Source organism: Chenopodium album, chromosome 7 (assembly GCF_948465745.1).
Source record: "Chenopodium album chromosome 7, dcCheAlbu1.1, whole genome shotgun sequence".
Classification (NCBI taxonomy): Eukaryota; Viridiplantae; Streptophyta; class Magnoliopsida; order Caryophyllales; family Amaranthaceae; genus Chenopodium; species Chenopodium album.
In genome coordinates, this window is record NC_137840.1 from 21,050,601 (window position 1) to 21,078,042 (window position 27,442).

General features: G+C 36.6%; 1 protein-coding gene across 9 annotated transcripts; it reads left to right on the forward strand.

Moving 5' to 3' along the window:
- Positions 1-1,054: 1,054 nt before the first annotated feature.
- Positions 1,055-5,383, forward strand: LOC145640974 (uncharacterized). 9 transcript variants are annotated; one of them, XR_014115051.1, is made up of 4 exons: positions 1,055-1,269; positions 2,364-2,411; positions 2,722-2,814; positions 4,580-5,383. XR_014115051.1 is itself a non-coding variant. In XM_081692192.1 (3 exons), exons 1-3 carry the CDS (start codon positions 1,148-1,150, stop codon positions 4,904-4,906), a joined length of 459 nt encoding a protein of 152 aa, XP_081548318.1. In that variant the 5' UTR covers positions 1,055-1,147; the 3' UTR covers positions 4,907-5,383. The 9 variants fall into 9 exon arrangements, 1 of the variants encoding a protein (XP_081548318.1); XR_014115052.1 differs by having other exon boundaries at positions 4,596-5,383; XR_014115058.1 differs by having other exon boundaries at positions 4,754-5,383.
- The last annotated feature ends 22,059 nt before the right edge of the window (positions 5,384-27,442 follow it).

Below are 27,442 nucleotides of genomic sequence, written 5' to 3' on the forward strand. Positions count from 1 at the left end.
TGTCACGGCAAAAGCTACTATGTCGCGGCAAAAACTCCCGTGACACGGTGGTAAATCCCGTGTCACGGTGCGTGTATTCTGCAACGGTGTGGTTTAAGCGTAAAGAAAGATAAATTCTGAGTATTTTCGAGCGTTTTAGCTATAAAATAGGACTAGTATAATCGTGATATGCATAATTACGAAACATAAAATAATTAGAATTTCATATTTCAATATGGTGATCAGAAAAATAATAGAATAAACATTAATATTAGAAGCAATTTAACAATAATTCCAACAATATAAAATCGTTAGAAAAATAATAGAAATAAAAGGAACATAATTATTGCTTTGATTCTGTTTGCTTGCAACTATAAAATAATAAACGAGTTAGTAACTTCAAGGAAATAATAATAGAACAATAATTAAATTAAATTAAATAGAATTGATTTGGGGCCAAACCCTCGAACAGTTCTACCTTTCACGCCTTGGCTTAAGGATAGAACAACGAGTAAAGTTTGAAGTCCTTGGAGTGCTTGAAGAAGGAATTTTGAAAGAAGAAGGGTAGGCTAGTGTTTTGGCTGGAGCATAGAAGAGAGAAAAATAGAGATATAATTGATGCCCCGTACATAAGAAATGAGGGGGTATTTATAGAAAAAATGTGCTGAGGGAACACACTGAACCCTAAAAAGATAAAAACCCTAAAAAAGAATACCGTGACACGACAAAGTGTATCGTGACATGGGAAATCCCACCTTCAGACGGAAAACATTCTTGTGACACGGTGTAAAACTGTGTGACGCGGGAAATATTTAGTTAACGGGGAGAAAACACGTTAAGGCACTACTACAAAATGAGTGTTTTCTCGACGCTTTAGCCTCGACGCTTGGTCAAGGCGTCAGGTGGTAAATACAATATGCGTGTTTTCTCGACGCCTAGATTGATTTTCGACATAAATAAGCGTCGAGAACAACACGTGCAGGGCTCGTGAGTTTAATTGGCTCTACCCACGTACGGTTTTAAAATTTCGGAAATAACAAAACTGCCCACAGTACTAAACTTGAAAACCCTTCTCACTTCTCTGAGGTCTCACTTCTTAACCCTAACTATTCATCTCTCCTATATCTTACAAAATTCTACAAAGTGATTCAGAAAATCATGGATTTCAATGTCAGATCTTCAATTCGTTCCCGTTGCAATGCTCATCAATAATTTTTCTTGCCTAATTTTGTCTTCCCGCCGGCCTTTAATGGTATTTAATTTCGTCCTCTCTTTGCCGATAAAATTGAGGTACATCCTTTCTTTTTGGGCTTCAGTTTTTCTTCGATTTGAGTCCTATAGCTTGTTTATAGATTTTATTTTACAATAATTTCACGAAATTTTGGTCTGAAATGGGTTTGATTCAAGAGCAATTGATATTTTAGGATTTGTTTATACATATTATTGAGTTCAATTTTGTGCTACTGTTCTAATAAAATTCTGGAAAAATTAGCCTTCTTTTATTCTATGTTTGAGCGAAGCACCATTTTGAGTTGGCTACTCACCTGCTATTACTTAAGAACAATCTGTGTTTTTTTTTTTTTTTATGTTTTTTTTTTTATTTTTTTATTTTTTTATTGTGTTAAAAAATTTTGAGGTTCTTTTTTACAGTTTTAAGGTAAAAATGTAATTTAAAATATTTTTTCTTTTTAAATTCTAAAAGTTTGCAAATTTATATGAATTTGCATTAATTTTTTCCGATAATAATTTGAAACCAAATTGACAATAATGAAAGGTTTTTAGTATGTTTTTGAATCCTGAGACATTAGGGGATGACTTTGAAACAAATGGAAAATATTGCTTAGAAGTTATTTAAGCCGAGTTAGCGGATTATGTTCAAAGTATTGTCTTGCTAGAATGCTATGTAGATGTGATGAACAAGGACTCAAGGAAGAAGAATATCATAATTTCAGGCTAGTTTATTGAACCTATTAAAGTGGAAGTCTTTTTTGTTGAAAAACTTGAGCTTACCGTTTCTTACAAGCCAACCCAAAATTGCAACATATATTGTGAACCTTCTATTACATTACAGAGTATAAGATAAGGGATTCAATTGTTCTTTCTCGATTAATGTAAGATGGTTTTCTCTTTGACCAGTAAGTGGATTAAGAATTATTAAATATATTTGCAAAGAGACGCATTAGCTTTGTTCTTAACTAGCTTTATGTCTCTTTCTCTCCCTTTTTCTTCTTTTATTATCTCAATTCTTAAATTGATGCTGTGTGATTTATGTGTGGGCTACATTGAGGCAACTTTTGAGTAGTATGCAGTTTCTTTGTTATGATAGTTGATGTAATGTTTTAGATTTATAATTGTGCTATATTGATGTACACTTTCTCTCATAGGTGATGATACCAAAGGGCTGCACCTTAGGTGTCGTTACAGATTTGAAGGTATATAGCTCTGCATTACTCTTTATTTTCCTTGAAATTTGAATTATCTTTTTTTGTGAAAATTTTGAGTAACAATATTGATAAAGGATAGATGGAAGATATTGTTTATACATTTTTTCCCCTAAAAGTTACATTGTATAACCTCTGTATCTTAGCTTGCATTATTAAACTTTCGTTTATTAGACTTTTGTTTTAGCTAGTTAATATTTTAATAATGTAGCAAATCTATGTCACATTTTATGTAGAATACTATGAGAGGTGATTACTAGTCGGACACAATAATTTTCTTCTTAATGCACTTGTTGGACAGTTTTCTGAGATTGTAGGTGCAGTTCGTCAAGGGAATAGATCTCCAATTCTTCTAAAGAAAACACCTAAATTCTTAGAAATGGCAAACCACTAGGTAACAAAGTTGCATTTCTCTTTATAACATGTGTTGTGCTTAGATGCTAGAGTCCCTATTTATATTTGATGAAGTATTTCTTTGCATGGTAAGTATTGAGTTGTGTAATTGCTTTATTAGTCTGATGAAAAATAGATTGACCTAGAACTAGATTGACTTGGTTTTCTGAAATCTTTATGGCTTTGCTAAAGTCATAATGAGACGTGATATCTTTATGAACCATGAGTAATCTCAAACTTGCTTAAGAGACATGATATCTTTGTTCATTGGTAATTTTTTTTTTCCGCATTATAATTTCCTCCACATTCATTAGAAGCTAGTTTGAGTTGTGTCCTTTTATATATAGACATTTGCTTGTTTTTCTCTTCGGTTGAAAATGTTATTGTAGACCAAAATTCTTATAATTGCATGGCTCATATTGATGGTTCTACTCATTCATTAGAAGCTGGTTTGAGCTGTTTAATTTTATAAACATTTGCTTGCTTTGCTCTATGGTTGAAAACATTATTGTAGACAAAAAGTCTTATAATTGCATGGCTCATATTGATGGTTATATTATCTTGGACCAAAAGGCTTATTGATTATGAATTATTTAGGGGGTTTATAATTAATTAATATTGGCTCCATCTTGTTGCCATAGCTTAAGCCTAGTGAAGTGCCTTTAGTTTCTAAGCTTTGGACTGAGGTAAGCAGAGGAATCCATGCTTGCCTCGGCTCATTATCTACGTTACCCTTAAACTGAATACTAAGATGAAATCTAGAACTAAATCCAGCTCTGAATTTCAGAATTGAATTAGAGCTGAATTTAACAACTGAATTCAGAGCTAAATTTCAGTTCTGAATACAGAGCTGAATTTCAGAACTGAATTATGAGCTGAATTTTAGAATTGAATTCAGAGATGAATTTCAGAACTAAATTCAGTGCTGAATTTCAGATCTGAAGTTTAGAACTAAATTTTAGATCTTAAAATAAGATTTGATACATTTATACTTAACTATTAAGTTGTTGTTTATTAGAGTAATCTGATTTTAATATGTGTTTGGTCTTTCATACAACCAAGTTCACTCTTGAGTTCTTGTATGCTTAAAGCGTATTTACAATTGGTGAATGAAATGGCTATTTTAAGTTGTTAATAATCTTATAGGATTATTGTGCTTCAAATGCATCAGAATGCAAACAAATTACATATGATGTTTTAGTATCAGCCATTCTGGTATTAATTCAATTCATGTTGTTAATCAAATTGGTAGAATTTTGGTTCTATCTGATGGGTTTTTGTTTCTAGTTGATCTGCAATTGTTATAACCTGTGAAAAAGTTAGGGATTCTTAAGGGTGTTAATGTTGTTGCTAGAAGGGTTTGTAGTACTGAATCTAGAAATTCTAATTGGATTAATGAACAGGGAGTTAACAATAGTGGTAGTAGTGTAGGTGGGAGACTTATGAAAAAGTTCGGTGGCGGGGTTAGATCGAATGGCGCGAGGGTTAAGGAATTCAGTTCTAGGGGAGTGGATAATAATGGTGCCTACCTCTTTGTGGTGGCAATGGGGAACAAAGTGGTGTTCATTGAGCTGAATTCAAGCAGTAGTAAGCATGATCGAGAGGTCGATGGGAAACGTGGGTTGTTCGTGGTTTTGAAGTAAATGTCGTGTATTGATGGTGTGAAGAGTATGGCGTGGCTTGATGATTCATTGATTTTAAGGACTGATAATGCTTATAGTTTGATGTCTAGTATTACAAGGCATGTTGATTTGAAATTTTCATAGGCTGTAACAATTGCAGATCCATGCAGATCAGTTGCTGAGTTGGTGGTACACTGGTATTTGATTGCAGATCAACTAGATACAAAAACCCATCTGGTAATTCTGGTATTTACAATTCATGTTGTTCTGCCTAACACGGCCGCTATTTCTTGTCTCAAATTTTTGTCAAAAAATAAGAAGGTGCTTCTACTAGTTGATAATTCGGGCGTTGTAGTGGATAATCATGGACAGCCCGTTGGTGGTACCTTAGTATTTGGTTGTTCTCCTCATTTGATTGCTGATTTATCTTCGTATGTGGTGGTTGCTAGCAATGGAAAGACAGAATTATAAGCTTGTGTGTGTATGTGTGTGTGAATATCTTAATTATATTAGTGATGTATTTATTTAGGGACAAGCTATTATAATATGCGACTTTTTTTTTTATAATTAATTGTGTTGATGTTTTCGTTTATAAATTTGGTGATTTAATTAACTATGTACTCTTATTATTGTTGATTAATTATTATTATTATTTTTTTATTTTTTTTTTGTAATCTGATCTAGTTATATAGAATATTTGTTTACTTTAGTTTTAATGTTATTAATTTAATTTATGATAAATTTAAATAACTATTGTATGTATGATGGTAATAATTTAATAAAAGGAAAAAAAAATTTAGACGCTTTTTAATGTCTACATATTTTGCATATTTTCATATTTTAAAAGTTTCACGCCATACCATAGGCTGACACGAATAAACGCAAGACTACAAAAATAGTCGCTAAATTTGAGTATGTGGACATGTAAAAGCGTCACTAAAAAACTATAAAAAGTATTTTCTGACACTTCGTATGTTAGTTTAGACACAAAAAACTATAAAAACTATAATGCGCGAAATTAGTATTTTCTGACACTTCGTATATTAGTTTAGACACAAAATAGCGTCGAAATTCTCGACGCTTTTTTGTGTCCCTCAAAATTCTCAACTCACGGATTCTCGACGCTTTTTTAGAAGCGTCGAGAAAATTTTTTTTCGACGCTTTTTAGCGACGAAAAAAGACTTAAAAACCATCCAAAAAACAAGCTTTTTATAGTAGTGAGGGTTTACGCGAAAATGACACGGAAACCCCCGTGTCACAGCAGGTGCTCCGTGTCATGGGGAATCCCATCGTCAGACGGGACAGTTTCCCGTGACACGGTGCACAAATGTCGTGGCGCGGGAGTCTCGGTCCCTTTTTCTGTCTAGATTCATCGTTAACCCTAATTTCGTTCAGCATTTTAAGTGCCAATTGATAATTTCGGGCCATTTCTGATTTATTATTTTTATTTGGGCTAAAATAAGAAAATAAGTAAATAATATAAAAGGTTTGGGATAAAATAAGAAAATAAGTAAATAATATAAAAGGTTTGGCCCAAAATAAATAATAAAACAATAAAATAAAAAAAAGGTTTGGGCTGATATTAAAAAAAAAACTATGCTTTGACTAAACATCAAGACTGATCCATGGATTATTCAAAAATTGATTTTGAACAAATACGATTTTTTAAGCACTCTCGGGATTAAATACTGAACCCGACCAATAGTGACGGTGAAAGGTTGTTCATCATCGGGTTTGGTTTTTGGGAGACAATTTTAGGTGTCTGCAGGTAACGACCTTCCCCAAAAGAAAAAAGATAGTGAAAAATGGGACAAATTTTACGATTTCCCCAAAAGAAAAAATAGAAATATAAAAGAAAATGGGACAAGTTTTACAAATCCCCAAAATAAAAAGAAAAATAAAATAAAAATAAACATGAAAATGGGACAAGTTTTATAACTTCCCAAAATAAGAAAAAATAGAAATAAAAAATAAAATAATAATAAAGAATAAAATTAAAAAATTTAAAAAAATTAAAAGGAGAATTTATCAGGAATTAATCTCTTGAAAAACAGATAAACGGTGAAGGCAAAACAATAAAAATCTAGATAAAAATAGGTAAAGGATAAAAATATGAAGACGCGTGGGCACCGCAACACGGCAGTGTACAAAGTGTCATGGCAAAGCATACCCTGTCGCGGCACTGATTTCCGTGACACGGTGGAATTTCCCGTGTCATGGTCTGATTCTGCTGCGGTGTAGTTTGCGCGCATAGAAAGATAGATTTAGAGTATTTCCAAGCGTTTTGGCTATAAAAGAGGACCAGTTTATTTGTGATAAGCATAATTACGTAACATAAAATAATTAGAATTTCATATTTCAATAATAATGTCTCAGAATTTTGATCATACATTGCGCGACTAGTCTTATTCTTTGTCTAATGCTGACAAAAGAGAGTTGGAATTGTTTCATGTCAGTGGCTTATTATCCTTGAGGCATGTAGCAATTGAACATGATTATCTTAGGGCAGCTTTAGATTATTGGAGTCCAGAAAGACATTGTTTCAAATTTGATTATGATAAAATCTGTCCCCTGCCAGAGGAATTTGGTGGCATATTTGGTTTTCCTGCCAGAAATCTCATTGCAATGCCTACCCTGCGTGAGTATTATTACCAAGACTTTGAAAGCCATCTGAATCTGACAGATCCAGATTTAAATAAAATTGTGTGTGGTAATGAAGTAGATTTAGAAAAGCTTGCAAAATTGTATTTCAACCGTCCTATCTCTGAGTCTTATCATGTATACCGTAGAAGGGCTTATATTTTTTTCATGTTTAGCAAGCTTTTATTTGCAAACGATAGGGTAGTACATGCTTGTTTAGCGTCAGTGCTTGAACATGTTGAATTAGGGAGATCTCCTACGCCTACTTGCCATGAAGAAACTTTGCGCGGCCTTGACAAAGCAAAAGCTAACCGGAAAGCCATCAGGAAGGCCTCTCTAGTACTGTTACAGGTAAAAATGCGCTCCAATTAGCCCCTGTGACACATTGCAGTCACCGTGTCACGGTGCATGTCTATTGTGACACGGTGCATTCTGTCGTGGCACGGTGGTTTTCTTCATTTTTTTTTCAACTGATTTTTTTTTTTTTTTTTTTTTTTTTTTTGATGGAGCGTTTAGAACTTTTTGAAGCCCCCGACGATATTGAAAAATATGGCCCCAATGATCTGGTCCGTAGGAAGAAGAATTACTCTACAAACATGTCATATGATGATTGGAAGGTCTTCTTTGCAAAGAGAGAATTTTCCATTCGGTGGGTGGTGCCATGGTGGAGGCTTACTAGGATGGTCGGCACAAATGATACCCCCGTATTGTCGCGTTCCTAGCATTTCAAAGTTGACTTTTTATTGTCCTTCTCGATTAATGCGACAATATGGACTTGAACAAGTAGTTCCACGCTATATTAATAGTCCTCGTGAAGTATTGTTGCTATAAAGTAACGTTCATAAGTACGAGACTTATTGGATTAGAAGACCTTAGTTAACCGTTTCTGCGAGTAACCAAGCTCCTCCTCCCTTGTCTAGTGCATACAAGTCATGGTTGAATTCTAGAAGTAGAAGGGATCAAGTCAAATCACACACTTTTGATGTGAAGGGACGTCTTGGAAGTAAGAAGGCACCTCCTAAAGAACGTCTAGGTCCGAGAACACAAGGAATTATGTTTAAGACTTTTATAATGCCTAAAAAAAAGAATTATGTGAAAGTAAAGGGTAAGGAAAAGATGGTTTATAGAGAGAAGCAATCGAAGAATTCTAAGAAAGGTGAAAGGGGTGAAAGCTGAACTAGGGGTGTGATGGTTCGGGCTACAAAAGACACATTAATGGTGAAGGCCGACCTAGTTGAAAGAGAAGGAGGTTCCTAAAGTGAAGAAGGATTAGATCAATATTGTTTTGCTTTATAATTTTTAATTTTAAAATAATACGCATGATGCCAATAACTGTAGTCACATTTATTTCAATAAAAGTAGCATATTTATTTTTGCCTTAAAATTACAATGACTATTTATTTTATGTTTTATTTTTATTTTTTATATATCTGAGTCAAGAAGTCTAACGCAATGGAAGAATAATAACAATCGCCGAACAAGTCAAGTTTTGCCGTGCCACGGAAAAATCCGCCGCGTCATGCTGGAAAATAACGTGACGCAGGGTTTTTTTTTTTTTTTGTGCTGGAAATCCACCGTGCCACGATAAAAACTACTATGACACGATAAACATTCCCGCGGCATGGTGGATGCTGACGTGGCACGACATCAATTTTATTTTTATTTATTTCTTTTTTTCCTTGCCACGGGGTGTTTTTCTGTGCGACGGTGGCGGCTGTCGTGGCGCTGTGGATGCTGAACTGGCGCAATGTATCATTTTCTTGATATAGTTCCATTTTGCTGTTTTGTGTGTTGTACTTGATCGACGGAGGAAAGATTTTATTTTTTTAAAGTGGCCAGGCCCCCTTGAGAGGTTGCCTACGTATCATTGAAAAGGAATCAGGCTAAACGTAGCTCTATCGGGTGATGAACCCATGCAACTAGGCGTAAAATTTCTAGAGTTGATCCAAGTTGGTTAAATTGTGGAAACCGTTGCCATCCATGTTTACCAATTGTGCCGCTCTGCCAGAGAAAATGGATTTAACAATGTACGGACCTGACCAGTTTGGTCTAAATTTTCCTCTTGGATCCAACACATTTTTGCAAAGTGCTTTAAGCACCAAGTCACCTTCCTTGATGTTCCTAGTCTTGACTTTTTTATTGAAATGTTACGTCGTACGTTGTTGGTAGGTTTGGACATTATGCAAAGCTGCCAATCGTTTTTCCTCAAGCAAGACTAGTTCATCATATCTTACTCTAATCCAGTCGACTTGATCTAGTTGGCTTTCTAATGCAATTCAGAGAGAAGGGATTTTGAGCTCTATTGGTTGTACAGCTTCAAATACATATACCAAAGAGAAAGGGGTATCCCCCATTGATGTACGAACAGAGGTTTGATAACCCCAAAGGGCGAAATGTAGCTTACTTGGCCAATCCTTGTAATTTTCCGTCATCTTTTCGATGATAGTTTATACATTCTTGTTGGTCGGTTCGACCGCTCCATTTTTTTGTGGCCTGTAAGGTGATGATCTGTGGTGCTTGATATGATATATCTTTAATGGTTCTGCGCACTCGGCTTGGAAATGCGTCCCATTATTATTGATCATCTCATGAGGTACCCTATAGCGGCATATGATACTTTTCCTAATCAATTGAGCTACATGTTTTGCTATGAGCTTAGCATATGAGGCAGCTTTGACCCATTTAGTGAAATAGTTGATTGCTACAAGGATGAACTCATGTCCCCCTTGTCCTGGTGGTGTTATCTTTCTAATGATGTCGACCCCAAGTAGAGAAAAGCCATGGGAAAGTTTATATGTAGAGAAGCGAAAGTAGAACGTGTTGCAAATATGCGTAGACTTGAACTTCATACATTTCTTGATGTATTCGTGACAATCTCTCTCCATAGTAGTAAATTAATAACCTTGTCGTTGAATCTTTTTGACTAATATTGTAGCATTCATATGCGTTCCACGTATACCGACATGAAGGTCTTCCATTGTTTTTTGTGCTTCTTTCTTAGCTATGCATGAAAGGAATGGTGTCTTTCGAACAAGTGTATTATTCTGATATCGGTTTCAAAATTATTAGAAAGGTAATATATTCAGTAAGGTAAAGTGATCGGAATGCCTGGGTGGAGGCCGCTTCAGATCAGTAATATTAATGTATAATCAATATTACAGCTTAATCTTGATTGAACCTTTCGGGTCACTCCCTAGAAAATATACAAACCGACTCGACGAATTAATTCAAAAAAAAATTAATTAATTCGTCGCCCGAGTGTTAAATATTTAGACGTCGGAAATTCGAGCTTAGAGCGTCGAAACCGAGCGTCGGAAGTCAAGTAAAAAATAGTAAACGACGAGACGACAAAATTAGTAATAAATCAACAATGACTAAATACCCCTAGCATCAGAATCCCAAGTGCTAGGGGATTAAGCAAGCTAGCAGCCCGCACCATGTGCGAGGCTTACTAGCGACCCCCGGCCAGCAGCCCGCAAGCATTGCGTGGCTGGCTGGCGCGCGCCACTGCTAGTAGCCCGCACATGTGCGTGGCTTGCTAGCAGCGCCCATCGGCAGCAGCACCCCGCACACATGTGCGTGGGCATGCTGGGCCGAAAAGGCTATAGCTAGCAGCTCGCGTGTGCGGGGCTAGGCTGGGTCGAGTGTTAGGGCGGGTCATTGGGGAAGCATGTGAAGGGAATGTGTTTGTGTGAGGACAAGTGGCACAAGGAGAGGAAGGAGTGGGGAGCAAGTATGGTCCCCTCCTCTCCAAGTGGTCCTCACTTCTCTTTACATACAACAAAGACACTTGTTGATTTATTACTTGCTAGCCTATTTAATTTATTTTAGCTTAAAATTAAATTGTTGAATTTCATGATCCCACATTGATGGGATTGAAATTCTCACTTCCACTTTTCTCTATAAATACCCAAGTTGGGTTTTGGAGAAAAGTGCTTGAGTGGGAGTTAAAAATAACACTGCATTTTGGCAAAAACTCTTAAACTTCATTAGCACATGGGTTTTGGTCGGACCTTGCTAACTTAGAGGTAGCGGACCTAAAAAGTCGGTGTTCGTCCTTTGTGGGTGTATACCGTTGGAGGCTCGGTATTTTCGGAGCTAAAGCTTTTAAGTAAGAGCCCATTAGGTCGAGCGAAGCACTCGTTAAAGGTAAATTCCTATTTTATCCTTTTATGTTTGTTTGTTATGCTTTATGGATTTATTAATTGTGAGTGGTTCTTTGGGTCGGGGTCATTTCCGCGGTAAGTTTGACATACCAAACCGCAACAGCAGTATCGGAGCCACGCTCGTTTATTTAAGTTAGACTTGTTTAAATTTTTCTAATTTATCTCATATGAATTAGTTCTAAAATTAATTTAAATTAATAATTATGGCACCCAAAACATGGCATAAGCGCCCTTGGCTAGCCGGGCTGCATAGCAACCCGCATGTGGATGCAAAGGGGCTTCCATACCCTGTACATGCAGCCAAGTCGTGGCTGGTGCGCACGGCCGCAAGCAGTAGCACAACGACAAAATCACAGCAATAACACGCTGCCATGTGCGTGCGTGCGTGTGTGCTGTGTTGCGTGGTGCTTGGGGCTGATGTGGCGCGGGTGTGGGGGCACGAGCACATGGTGCTTCGCTTGGGACTTGGTGCATGCGTCGTGTAATTAGGGATATGCGTAGACGTTGCTTGCGAAGCAATGTAGTGCAATGAATTCGTTCAACATGGCCATCAAGGGCCACGTTATTGATGTGTGAAAGTTCGCTGATGTGGGCGGTGTAACTCTTAGCGACATCGGGCCCACTCCCACGTTCATTGAGCATCAAACGGTTGTGCGTAATGTGAGCACTCCATGTCTTAGTGGTAGGCACTTAGACACTTTGGACTACGTATTTTTGCTTAAAAATTGTCGTTTTAATTATTTTATTAATCTAATTTGTTTTAATTATTTTAATAAATTTGAAGGCTAGGCCTCGACTTTGAGCGGCATTGGCAAAATTTAATTTGACAAAATTTGATAATAACCGGTTAAAACAAATTTTACTAGTTTTAATTAGGCGTGTTAATAGGATTAACCACCTAGATTAGTTACTAGTTCACGCCTGTTTATGCATTGTTACTTGTTTATCGTTGTAAAATGCATGGATCATTCACAAATAGTGAATGGATGAATGGAATGTATATTCTCTCACAGGTTCTATGAAATGGCAATTAATAAGGCCCGATTAGCATAGAAAATGGCAATTGTGTTCTCAATGTGGTTTTCTCCATGTCTTCCTCGGCCATTAATACTTGATTATATCCGGCGTAGCCGTCCATGTATGATAGGAGTGCATGGTTTGCTGTGTTATCAACCAGAATGTCAATGTGAGGTAGAGGGAATCCGTCTTTCGGGCTTACCATATTAAGGTCCCTGTAATCAGCATACATTTTGACCCTTTCATCCTTCTTCGGAACTAGAACCACATTAGATATCCATTTTGGATACTTGGATACTTTGATGAAACCTGCAGCCAATTGCTTTATGATTTCTTCGTTGATTTTGAGAGCCGCATCGGGTTTTATACGGCGCAACTTTTGTTTGATAGGCTTCATACCTGGAATGAGTGGTTTTGTATGCTGAGCTATATCCCTGTCAATTCCTGGCATATCTTGGTATGACCAAGCAAATACAAATTCACTAAGCAAGTTAACTAGCTCTTTGCGTTCATCCTGACTTAGTGTCAATCCAATTTTTACTTCTTTCATAGTCGTATCATTGGAAATATTAACTACATCTGTATCTTTGATGATTGCTGTTTTATTTTCGTGATCTTTCATTGCTTTTATTATTTCTTTGTCATTTTTATCATTAACAAAGTAATATTGATCAGGGTTAGGGGAAAGACACGCATCGTAAGTAATGGTACTCATTACATTGAATTCATTGGTCATTACATTATGGAGGGCAAGGTTAGCTGCGACCTCGTGGGAATTACTTCAGATAGAAAGAGGATACTTAAAAAGAGACTCAGCATTAAGGGGAACTACATTAGACTCTATAGCAGAAAGGGGGTCGGCCTCCGATCCTAAAATCTCGTCTACAGATTTAGACTCAGACTTGAAATTAGACGACTCAGGCTCATCAAACATAGGACCTTCGCCAGCAGTCACCTCCAACTTCTCTCCACATGGTGTATAGATCTTCACCGTCTTGCGCCATCCTTATGACACATTATCAACTGGGACAATTAACATAGAGGGGTTAAAATCTTTTCTTTATATGACAGCTTAAATGAGCTCAGAATCATCATTGCAGATAGGCTTGGGTTCATTCTTTTATAGTGAAAAAAGAAGATTAATGTTCATATCATCGGAGCTTGGACTAGCTTGGACTCATCGCCTTCATCGACGAAGTCACAATCAAGAAACATCTCAAAACCTGGCTCATGCTTCCCATCGTGGATGAAAGGCTCAAGAAATTCACAGCATGGGAAGTTTTCCCCTTCGTTGATATACTAGGCATTGAGAGTGAATGGATATGGCTCCATGGACATTTCCGTCTTCATAGAGCTATTATTATTTCGAGCCTTCATTTTCAGGATAGCTTGTTTTGCATCTTCTTTTGTTGGCTTGATTCCCAAGCCAAAGGTATCCTTCTTAAGTGCACTAGGATGGCCCCAAAGTTCAGTTATTTTCTTTTTGAGTCCAAGGGTCATTCCAGAGAAACGCCCTTGCTTCTTCATAATGGCATTGACATGGGTGTTTGAATAAGGATCAAAGTTGAGGTGACACTTCTCCTATTTATTGATCATGAGAACATCATCCAACGAAAACCCCCAGAGATCTTCATCTTCCTCGTCATGTTCGACATGGACGATGAGAGTATCAATAACTTTAATGCGCATGGGGGAGGCATCAATGGTAATTGGGACCCCTTCAACTATAGCCTTCACCTATTGGTGCAACAACGATGGGATTGTCTTTAACTCATGAAGCTAAGGACGACCTAACAACAGATTGAAAGAAGCCTTAATGCCCACCACCTGAAACATGTTGCGACGTTAAATGGCCCCAGTAGTTATTTTTAGCATGATAGTACACACGACTTGACGACGACTACTATCGTAACCATGAATCCCTTGAGTAGAGGGGATCAATTCTTCATCTTTCATGCCAAACTTCTTTGCAGTACAGAGTGGGCATACATTTGCAGAGCCATTATCAACAGGGCTCTTAGGAACATTCATCTGCCTACACACCACAGCGAGGTGTAAGGCCTTGTTATGTTGATCCCCTTCCGGGGGCAGATCCTTGTTAGAGAAGGAAATTAGATTACTGGTACTTAGTAATTCAGTAGTGAGAAAGTTGACTAGTCCTTGAGGAGTCATATCATTATCAACTCTTATTTTCTCCTGAGCATTCATTAAAGCCTTTCGATGCTCATGAGAGGTGGCCAAAAGCTTTGATCACATCGTTGTTCACAGGGTCGTTGGGATAAACTATTGGTTGTGATTGTGGTGGAGGTGGACTAGGCTGTTGCAACTGTCCATTTTTGGTGAGAACCTTGACCTCAAGGTCTACCCAAACATCTTTACTAGTGCCAAGAGATGAACAAGATATATCTTTGAGATAGACGGATACAAATACATTCACAGGTTCATTCACTGGTTGAGTGAGTATTGACGGATCAAAGGAGACTTCATCTCCTATGATAGCCAAAGCAGAAGAAAGGGGACAAGTTTGAATATTGGGCTTTTTGCCCCCTGGAGGGACAGGAAGTTGATTAGCGTCAATCATGTCTTGGATTGCATCCTTCCACCTCCAACACTTTTTAGTAGTATGACCTTTGCCTTGATGAAACTTGCAATGAGCATTGGGGTTATAGCTAGTAGTTCTATTCTCTAGTCGAGGTTCTGGAAAAGGTCCAATTGGCATAATAAGTCCTTGACTATGCAAGTGATCAAAAGCAGCATCATAAGTCATTCCCAAATGAGTGTAAACCCTCCTTTGCCTTTGGAATCCTTGAGGGGGAGCATTAAGAGCTAGCACATCATTAACATTGACATTGTTGGTAGCATTATTGAGCTCGGAAGATGAAGAAGAAGGAGTGTCATTCTTCTTGTTTTTCCAAGTGTTGTTATTATTGTTGCTACCTGCAGTCTTCATCAGTTCATCTTCGATATTGATCCCAATATCGTACACAGCTTCGAAGGTATTCAAAGGAAGAAACTTCAAGTGTTGCTTGTACTTATAAGTCAGATTTGCAATAAATAGGCGAACCATCTCTTTTTCCTTGGGAGGACCCACTAAGAGTGAAGCTGTTTTCTCCACCTGCTTAGATAAGTAGTGAAGCCTTCATTCTCCTTCTATTTGAGAATGTAAAGTTCACGTTCAGAAGTCTTGGCTTGGATGTTACACTTGTAGCGGTTCATGAAGCTTTAAGTAACATCCTCCCAGGTCGCAACATGTTTAGATTCTAGAGTAGACAGGCATGCTCCAAGGAAAGAGGAAACACAGTAGGGAAGAGTGTCACATCTAATCCTTTAAGAGCCATCGTCGCAGAAAAAGCCTTCAAGTGGAACAACGGATTTTTGGTAGGCTTGAACTTGGGAATGTCAGCAGTGGAAAACTTTGTAGGAAGTTTTTCCTTTATGGACAAAGAGGTGATAGGTTACTCCACATAAGTGAACTCTTCAGAGTTCTTACTCATCTGTTCTTTGATCTTGTCCATAGCAGCGACAGTGACATTGCTTTGATTGTCTTGCTATATTGTGTTGACTCTGGTGGTGAGTGTTTGCATCATGTTAGAAAACATCTCAATGGTCATGTTGATGTTCTCAATATCCTCCTTAGCAGCCATTGGTTGAAAGTAGACTGGAGACGGACTTTGAGAAGATAATTGAGGTGGTTTCCTTGTACGCCTCTTTGGTATAAGAGGTTATTAAGGTATTTACTAGAACCGTAAAAATCTACCCCTGCTTCTTGATGACCAAGTGCTGTGACATCAAAACAAGAACACCTTTAATGACTAAACTTAACCTTGACCTGTCATGAAAAGAGAGAAAAAAAATCAAAATATGCTTTACTTTCTTAAAATATGTATGGGAGGATACCATCCGACTTACTCCAAAAAAAAAACAAAACAAAAAAAAAGTCGAGACAAGACCACCCTAAAATACGGTCATGAAATGGTGCACGACTAACGGAAAAGTGTGTGAATTTGACCCAACATGTGAGTGATACAGTGAGGTTATGGACACGTGTTATGACTATACAACTAGACATGACATCAAACCAGACATACGGACTACAGAAGCATGCACAAAGACCAAAAAAAGACTGACTAAACAAAATCCTTGGCACCGTGTTACGGTGCTGACTGTTGTGACATGGTACAGTGCACCGTTTGATGGAAAACTGCACCGTGTCACGGCATTGCACACCGTGGTGCGGCAGATCAGCCGTGACACGGTGTACAATTCCCCGCCTAAACTTTGCGTAATTTCCAGGTTTTGATAAATTTCCAGTGGAGTCGCCAAATTGTAGGCGTCGTTCGAAGTGCGCCTTCGTTTAAGCATGTTTTAATATGCTTGCCAATCATAGGAAGTGGGAATTGACATAATACAATTAGGAACAAGGAAACTAGGGATCCTCGAACAAGTTTTTAAGGAACTTGTAAATCGTTCACGGGTTATAAAAGGAAACCTCGAATAAGGGGACAACGATAGGAAACAACGATTTACCCGTGAAGGTTACACCCCATTCATAATCTATGAGATTACTAACTCCATATGGTTTGGAACCACGAAAGGAGGATCGGGAATGATGTTACGAAGTGAGTCATGGAGTCAAATTCGCTCGTATTGGCCTCTACTCGATTCTTATAGTGAAACGTGATTCCTGTAATCTCAAAGGCATGCAAACAAAGATTAAATTTGCTCCAAACTATTATTAAGCTAAATTGGTTTAATATTAATGCAACACATTATTCTAAAATATTAGTGATCACTTCATTAAACAACAAGATTAAAAAGGAACCTAAACTTGTTGTCCAAATTATCTTATTAGGCGTGATTTTCGATTACATATTCCCTTTGAACATGCAATATGGTGATCAATAATTAAAATAAGAATAAACATTAATATTGGTAGCAATTTAACAATAAATCCAACAATATAAAATTGTTAGAAAAATAATAGAAACAAAAGAAACATAATTCTTAATTTGATTCTATTTGCTTGCAACTATAAAATAATAAACAAGTTAGTAACTTCAACGAAAAATGATAAACATAATAATTAAATTAAATTAAATTAAATAGAGTTGATTTGGGGCCAAACCTTCAAACAATTCTAACTTTCACGCCTTGGCTTAAGTAGAAAAAGACTTATTTGCGTCGCTCATTTATAGTGTATTTGCGTCGCTTCTATGAGCGACGCAGCTGCTCGCGACGCAAATGACTTTTAAGTCATTTGCGTCGCTCCTAGGGGCGACGCAAATAAGAGTAATTTGCGTCGCTCCTTTATAAACAAGCGACGCAAATGACTTTTTTTATAAACTTATTTTTTGTCATTTGCGTTGCTCCTTTATAAACAAGCGACGCAAATGACTTTTTTTATAAACTTATTTTTTGTCATTTGCGTCGCTCCTTTATAAACAAGCGACGCAACTGACTTTTTTTATAAACTTATTTTTAGTCATTTGCGTCGCTCCTTTATAAACAAGCGACGTAAATGACTTTTTTAATAAACTTATTTTTTGTCATTTGCATCACTCCTTTATAAAAGAGCGACGCAAATGACTTTTCTGATAAACTTATTTTTAGTCATTTGCGTCGCCCCTTTATAAACAAGCGACGCAAATGACTCTTTTGATAAACTTTTTTTGTTATTTGCGTCGCTCCTTCATAAACAAGCGACGCAAATGACTCTTCCAATATATGCATTTTTTGTTATTTGCGTCACTTGTTTGTTTAATGAGTGACGCAAATGAGGTGTATTTTTTTTTTTAATTATAATATAATAATTGCCTTGTATATGTTTGTAGTACCTGTTTTCCTAGGTATAAAGTAATATGCTAACGCTAATATAATTGAAATTAAAATGCAATATTATTGAATAATGCAAATGTAAATTTCGGCAGAGTCTCCTTTGTAATTTGGCCTACCCATAAAATTGGGAATGACGGCATTATATTAACAACCTGTCCAATAATTTACATCTCAATATCATAGACATTATACTCATAATCCCAACACCAATTAACCAAATTACTTTATTTCAAGCCTATAATCCAAAACAAGAGTCAAACATGCGCTAAGTGGTAAATCTAAAGTTCAACATTACATATAAAATACTCTGCCCAAATATCTCGGATCTCATTTATCTCCTCCTCGGTGTACGGTGTAGTTCTTGAAAAATCCTATCAACACAACAAATATACAAGAGGAAAGTTTTAATTCAAGATTGTAGCTAACATCAAATTGTATTTATCAAACAAAAATGAAATATTTGACAACTCATACCTTAATAAGATCTTCACTGCTATGGTGATGTTCAAGTATTTCGTACATATAACGCATGACGTAGTAGCCACACTCACGTCCACCCAATTGTTGAGGACACTACATGTAATATATTTGTAAGTTGAATTAAATTGCTATACTTCAATTATTAAGAAACTAAAATTTAGGGTCAGAAATTAAGGTAACCTGTCCCAAATGCCATGTCAATTTACTTCCCCTAGATTGTCCACTTAATGCCTTAAAACTTCGAAAAGCACTACACATTTGAAACAAATAACATACATATTACCCTTACACACATAAAATCATGACATTAATAACAAACTAGACTTACTTTGTCATTGCAAACTTAATTGCTAAATTTCGCTTCTGCCTCAAAGAATCAAAGATGATGACTTCACGCTTAGCCATGCATAAGACCAAAAGAACCCAATGATTCCTACATAATAAATTAGACACACATTTGTAAAAGAGTAAAATAATATCAACAATTTGCAAAGTTCAAATAAATACAAGTTCAAAGTTTATACTTTTCATGGTATGGGCATAAGATGAACTGCTTAGATTTTTGTTTTTCCATCACATGTGTCATGTATAGTAGGATACGATCAGCATCACTATGCAAATAGGTTTCTGAAATCATTTCCGGACACATGAATCCAATGGAAGCCACTTCCTCCGTATCGAGTAAGTCACTCAAGGCCCTACATATATATCATGTAATAACATTATAAATGGTAATAAATAAGTATATGGGAAGAGTGAAATTTGAATATCTTACATCATAAAAACTTGCAAAACTGAAATATTCAGCCAAGCTCCTGTGAGAAGTTGATTGACATCTTCACGTTTGATAATGATGTCCTTACTGTCTTCATAACTTAAGGTCCAAGCATCAACCTTAACCTTAATAGTTTCACCTTCGGGTAATGAAGATAACAAACTATTCAAAGACCCACATTTCTGAGACAAGTTTTCCAAAGCATAATCCATAAGAAAAACTTTTTTTGGATTGGTGTTGGACTCTTTTGTTTCGCGACCACTTTCAACTACTTTCATTTTGTCTTGCATGTTTTCTTTGGCCGTTTTGTTGTTACCATTGTTCTTATTTGATATGAATTCCTAATCAATAGTAAAGCAAATCTATTCAACAATTTGCTATATTTTGTATGGCAAACTATATGTAAATTGTTACAAAAATAATTTATCTTGTCATGCATGAGTGAAACCAAGTATTTCGGCCATTGGGTAAATGTACCATGAGCATGCTTAAGTTTCTTGATGACTGAAGAAGGAACTGGAACCGAGAATTCTTTGAACTCGTCAAAAAAATCATCAACACTCACCCTCACGTGATCCGGAAGGAGGTTACTATGATGATCAAGGATTAACTCCGGATGATATGTACCTTCAGCTATAATGACTTTCTCAGAGTCATTTTTCAACAATGATAGCCGACAAGGAACCGGTTCCTTATAAAGATAGAAAAAAATCATAATTAAAAAATATAGAAAACTGAGTTACAAAGTTAAAAGTATGTCGCAATCATAAATTATTAAAAAAAAAGATACAAAATATAAAATAACAAAGTGTTGGATACCTGTATGTTTGCAAATGGATCATCACCCACTGATTGGCAACTACTAGGATTTTGCTGAGTCGTCCGACCTATGTTATTCATTTCTATCATTTCAATTGGAATTTGAATACCAATCTGTTTAGCAAATAACATAAACTTCTCTTGAACCATGGAATCCATTTTAGAATCCATCTCCTGCATAGTCTCCTCTCGTACCCTCCGGGCTACTCTTGCCTCTAATTCTTCCAGCTCATCATCTCCGAATTCCCTACCCCATTGGCCACTACGCCTCTCTCCGGATCCCCATACAGCTTTAATGCCAAATCCACTGCCAAATGCTATTGCCCGACCATTACGATCTTTTTTCCCAAGGGCACGAGATAAGATATCATCATGCCTATTAGGAACAAATTTTCCTTCAGCTTGTTGCTTTCTCCAATTATCCTACACAATGACTTCAAGTTAGAAAACTTTGGTTGCAATAGATAAACTTAACAAAATATATTCAAACTTGAAATAAAGACTTATTACATATACTTATTATATACTTACAATGGATTCTTTCACCTCTCTTGTTTTCTCATCCGGCAAATAAGGATTTCCCTTATCATCTTCTATTGATCTTGCTAGAAGCCAAGCATATGTCCTATCCGGCAAACTAGACACAACCGAAGAACAAGATGAAGTACTTGATGCTGAAGATGTCGTGGGAATATACCCTTTTCTACGCCATACAATATTCATTTCACCATATGATTTGGCTCCTAAATGGTGAGGGTATTCGTTGAAAGACTGGCTTTGTCTTGCCTTCTCACTGATTTCCTATTTTCACGAGCATAAATGAAGATTAGTACATAAGAATCCGTTAACAAAGTATTAATAACCCGCATGATCATTGATATTAATACACACAAACCTTAAAATTATCTGTCGTATGCCCCTCCACAAATGTTTTCCACATATCCTCAGATATGGAATCATAGAGTACATACGGCATTCTTTTCTCCTTCGGCATATTCCTGGTACATGTGATCCAACCACTGACCAATTTTGTTTTGAAATCTCTCCAAGTTTTATCACAAGTGCGTAGGACCTTTTTTTTCTTGTCTTCATCTTCTTCGATTTGAAACTCTCTCTACGCAAAAAATTAAAAAAATAAAAAAAGTTAGTAAATAATTTCATCATATTCAAATAAATTGTTTTCATCATATTCAAATAATGTCAAAATGATCATATAATAGTATAACATTTAACATATAATAGTGAATATTACCTTAACATCTTCCCACAAAGTGTCTTTTATTCCTTGTGGAACTTGATTCCAATCTTTATACAATATAGACACCTTTGCACGACTTATTTCACCAACATGAATTTTGTATGCTTTTGCCCACTTTCCAATGGGTCGATACAATTCATCCCATTCAAGCACTCTAGGAACCCCAGGCATGGATTTTAGGCCCTTTGAAGGACCTCTTGGCTTTTTTTTCTTCTTCTGAGAGTCGGTTGTTTGTAGCTCTGATTGTGATTGATTGTGTGGCTCATCTTCCTCACTTTGCAAAGACATGGAACGATTATGCAAATCCTCATCCTCCATTATTACTTACCTGAAAAAAAAAGACATAAATAAATTAAGACATCGATTTATATCATTTTTAAATTATAAACTTGAACACATAACAATAATAAGCAATTTATGCAATTACTAACACATATTGGAAAAAAAAAATCATAGAATTCATACCTCCTTCATTCTTCTCTTTTGCGATATAAAATCCTTCATTATGATCTTTTCGTTTCAACGTTGTGTCAAAATCATCGACTATTGGAGGGATGCTCCAAACGGAAGGTGGTGACTCATTAAATTGCTCATCATATTCTTCCTCGTCCACCACATCTTCAATGCCAAGTATCCTTCTTTTACCTTCTAAAACAACTGACCACTTACAATCAGCTGGGTCAGCCATGTAAAAAACTTGTTTTGCTTGTGAAGCTAATATAAATGGATCAGCTAGATGCCCTCGTCGACCAAGATTTACAAGGGTCAAGTTCCCTTGTTCATCTTTTTTTACACCACGGCTACTATCAGCCCACTTACATCGAAATAGAGGAATCTTGAAATCAACATAATCCAGCTCTATTATTTCTTCAATGATTCCATAATAAAATTTCTTCTTATCCACAAGTGTTTTATCATGTGAACTAACATACTCAGATGACAAACCTACTACTTTAACACCACTGTTTTGCATTGTTGACTTGTCATCTTGTCGGCTAATGTAAAAAGAATACCCATTGATGTCGTATCCCTCATATGATATGACTTGACATTTAGCACCATATGCAAACCATCTCAATGTGTCAGATATATCGTTAGGTGTGGTGGATAGTTGGGACATCACTCGTTCCTTGAACCATGTAACGAATGAACAATTATGCTCCTTTATCAGCTGAAGATCACTTTTGGAAGGATATTTATTTTTAAGAAAAAGCATGTGCTCGTCCAAGTAAGGATGAACCTCACTAAGATTTTGCAACACAAAAAGCTCGGCCTTATTTTTCATTTCAAAGCCCATGGATATCCTTTTCCTGCCAATAGTACCTTGACCTCCAAGCCTCCCATCGTGTCGAGACTTTGGTAACCCAATTTTCTGTGAACGTGCAAGATATTGAGCAACCCATGCTGCCACTTCCTCAGCAACTGTTCGTTGTACAATACTAGCTTCAGGTTTGGTCGGATTCATGACTTTTCCCTTTAAGTCACCCATTTCTCGTTCAAAAGGATACATGTATCTCATACACACTGGTCAACAAAGTTTAATTTCACGTACAAGATGAATAACCAAATGAGGCATCACGTCAAAAAAAGATGGGGGAAAATACATTTCAAATCGACATATTGTCTCAAGTATATCTGCTTGCAAGTCATCTAAAATACTTGGATTTATGACCTTGCTACAGATAGTGTTAAAAAAGACACATAATCTTGTAATTGTATACCTCACTTGAGGTGGCAAAATTCCTCGAATGGGAACTGGTAATAATTGTTGCATCAAGACATGACAATCATGAGATTTCATGCCACCCAATTTCAAGTCAGACATTGACACAAGTCTACGAAAATTAGAAGAAAATCCAGCCGGGACCTTTTAACCATGCAATGACTCACAGAAGCTAGTTTTTTCCTTTTTAGACAAGGTAAAGCAAGCTGGGGGAAGATACCAGCGTTTTCCTCGAGATTCAGGTGCCAACTCTGAACGACCCATAGCAGCCATGTCTTTTCTTACTTTAACTCCATCCTTTGTCTTTCCTGGCATGTTTAATAAAGTTCCCACAATGGCATCACATATATTTTTCTCAATATGCATTACATCTAGACAATGTCTAACTTCCAAATGTCTCTAATATGGAAGAGACCATAGCTCAGACTTCTTCTTGTAACCCCCAGTTGATTTGCTTTTGTAAGGCTTACCAAACTCATTCTCAATGTCTTTGACTTGCTGATAAACCTCACTTGCACGTAAAGGGCCATGAGCTTCTCTCAACTCCACTTTTCCATTAAAAGACCCCTTATTGAATCGAAAAGGGTGGTCTTCTGGAAGATGTCTTTGATTATCCATGTATACATGCTTGCCACAATTGTCTAGGCGCAATGCCTCCAAATCATCTTCACAAATGGGGCAAGGAGTTCTTCCCTTCACAGTGTACCCCGACAAATTCCCATAAGCTGGGAAGTCATTTATCGTACAAAAAATCATGGCACGTAAAGTGAAATTGGTTTTACTATATGCATCAAACATTTGGACACCTTCATCCCACAACAATTTCAAATCTTCAATGAGAGGCGCTAGATACACATCAATGTCATTTCCAGGTTGTTTAGGCCCAGATATTAGAAGGGACAACATAATGTATCTAGACTTCATGCATAACCAAGGAGGCAAATTGTAGATAGTTAGAAGAACCGGCCAGGTGCTATATTGGGTACTTAGTGTCCCAAATGGGTTCATTCCATCTGTACTAAGACCAAGCCTAAGATTTCGATCTTCTTCACCAAAGTCCTTGAACTTTCAATCAATGTTCCTCCATTGCGGGGAATCAGCAGGATGCCTCATTAACCCATCTTTCTTCCTCCCATCAGCATGCCACCTCAATAATTTTGCAGTTTTTTCATCCGAGAAGAGTCTCCTAAATCTCGGTATAATTGGAAGATACCATAATACCTTAGCCGGAGACCCTTTCTTACACATCTCACCAGTATCATTCATCTTGTAACGAGAAACTCCACACCTTGGACACTCATGCAAATCAGCATACTCATTTCGATACAACACACAGTCATTGGGACAAGCATGTATCTTCTCATACTCCATACCCAAGGGGCACATAAGTTTCTTGGCCTCATAGGTGGAGTTTGGAAGTTCATTCCCGTCGGGAAACATTTCTACTAAGGCTTCTAACAACTGCGTAAAACCCTTGTCAGTCCAACAATTGCTCGCCTTTAAGTTGAATAACTTCATAATAGCACCAAGTTTAGTGAACTTTGTACAACCAGGATATAACGGGGTTTCAGCAGCTCTCAAAATACTATCATATGTCTGGGGACACTCTATGAAATGGTCTTCAACATCTTGCATCATTTCATCTATCCTGTCCTTCTCCACTTCACTCTCACTTTCAACACCAATATCATCAGCTTTATCGATATCCTCACATTGAGGGTCATTATCATCATCACAATGATTCTCATCTTCCCTTGGACAATAACTAGAACTTGCCTCAATATATATGCTCTCACCATGCCATGTCCACCTCGTGTAGTTTTCTTTAAACCCACGATGAATTAGATGATCTTTAATATCAACTATATCACGATATCCCCTCGAATTATTACAGTCACAACAAGGACAAAGAATATTCTTTGATTTATTCTCTGTTTGGTGTTTTAAGGCAACAGTGCTAAACTCTTCAATTCCTCGTAAAAAACTTGTACAATTTCGTTTACTATACATCCAACTTCGATCCATTTTCAACCACTGAATAACAAAATTAATTTTAAGATAATGTGTATATTTTGTAACATATATAGCTCCTTAACCATAAACAAGAATATAAGGCATCAAACATTTTCATTCAAAGTTTATATCATGTAAATGCAACTCCGGATGATCCAATAAGGTCCTTATCACTCCAACCTAACCCATTCTTGAATGTCCTATCTCACTAATAACTACTTGTAAAGTTTGGTTCTAAAGAAAATCCGGCAGCATTTCCCTACAGTTCTCCAAGCACACAATGTAGATAATCGGCTATCAACATATGTACCCAGAGAACAATCGGGAAATAGTGAGCCATGATCTTCTTAGATCCAAAACAATTCAAGTAGTTATCACCTAAATGAGATAGAACATTCAAGAACAGTCCCAAACCGGGGACTATTCAAGACTTACTCCTAATGAGTAAGCCCTGAACGGGTATCTAAGTCAATGATGCAAGTATTATTGCAATTCCAATCAATTATATCACAATTAAAAATCTCATACAATTCACAATCATTATACCAACCAGAACAAATAAGTTAATATTGCAAAGAATGGTTCAGATATATATACCACAAGTGAAGACAATCTTGTATGCGTACTACCGCCTTAATCGTTTGTCCACAACCAGAACCTCGAGCAACTTGTGGAATTCACTTCCGCATAATTAAGAATCTGCCATAAAAAATTACATATATTAAACCAACATAGTTGATTCAACTTAATCTGCCATGTATGTGACATAAAAGTTGTTATCCGGCATTGATTCTATTCTTTAATCCTCTTTTTGTTTTCTTTTCTGATCAAATTTGACTTTATTACATATCTTTATAAGTAAAGGTGGGGGTGCATAACTGCATATGTAATAGTCAGGTGTGACGGGGTTCAAGCAATGCAAAGAGCAGGAATCTTAGTGGATCATAATTTTCACCAAAACCTTACCTAATTAATTAATCATACTAATAATTTTCTTCATAAAATCAGATCAAGCAACCCATTCCTAAGAGGTATTCACAATATTTGACTCACGTGACGCCATGTGAGTCCGTAGGAGCAATTTTTTAATTAATGGAAGATCTACTGGTACCGTACTCACCCCCTTTCCTTTATATCTTATTGTTTATAGTGGACAGGAATACATACAACATATACTATATACGATGATCACAGAAAGTGACCAAACCAAAAGGGACAGTCCAAATATTAAGTATCTTTGTCCCTGTGATTATGATAATCACTTTGTCTGACCACGTATTTGCGTGTGTGCTCGTGATCCTAAATCTCATAGAACAAGAGCGAGCACGAGAGAAATAGAGTTCAGGACATTACTGAAAGTGCCTAAGTAGAGGTACTTGTTCTCATAAACGCACCCAATTCGTGCTTCCCATCGCCCATTATGATGATGCCTACAAAAAAATTAAATGATAAAAAATAATTTTAATAAGACATTCAAAGAATCATAGATGTCAACCAGTAGTATATTGCAAAACAACAACTGTAAAAATCTACACACTAAATGCAAACAAATTTGCAGAACAAATGGAGCAGTAACAATTATCCATAGTAAAAGAACACAATCTATTAAATTACTTTAGTTTGAAGTTTGAAACTTCAAAGAAACCATGGTATTTCAAAAAAAAAAAAAAGCCCCAAAAAACTTTTACCGCAAATTGTATCCAGGTTTTGAACAGTGCAATAGTATTTCACTGGGTGGAAGAACAGATCGCATAAAAGCAGGCTTTGCAGGTGAACAACTATGTCAAGTTGACTGCACTCCTACGCCAATAACATGAAGTAATAATAAGCTCCTTACTTAACTAAACTACATAGAGAAAGTAAAAGACAATAACCTACACGCCAGAGAAAAACTAAGGCTGAGTACATAACCTATGAGGCTGTGATACCTTCACAAATATCCGCCTACTTCTAAAGGTCAAAGACCCAAAGAGAAAAAGTTCAATATTTGCTCCATAATTATACCGTACATAATATTGAAAAGATCCCAGATGATTAAGCCTAGCATTCCAATTACAATATCACTTCTCTGTTAGGACATAAGCTAGAGGCCTGGCTTATCATGCAACGCCTTCTCGGTTTTTTAGTTTTTAAAAGTTACTACTGGCTTAAATTGCAAAGTTAACAATTTATTCATGCGTTATTGACTATGCTATTTAGGCTTGGGTATGCCGGTATGGTACATATCCGTTTTCAGGGACTACGCAATATGCTCAAATGACTATGCTATTCTACAGACTGT

Bases quoted from the DNA above. Each gene is read 5' to 3' on its own strand.
- LOC145640974 (XM_081692192.1), top strand. From the start codon at position 1,148: ATGTCAGATCTTCAATTCGTTCCCGTTGCAATGCTCATCAATAATTTT. The intron at 1,232-2,363 runs GTATTTAATTTC...TTTCTCTCATAG, and splicing joins CTTCCCGCCGGCCTTTAATG to GTGATGATACCAAAGGGCTG. The intron at 2,412-4,579 runs GTATATAGCTCT...AAATTTTCATAG, and splicing joins GTGTCGTTACAGATTTGAAG to GCTGTAACAATTGCAGATCC.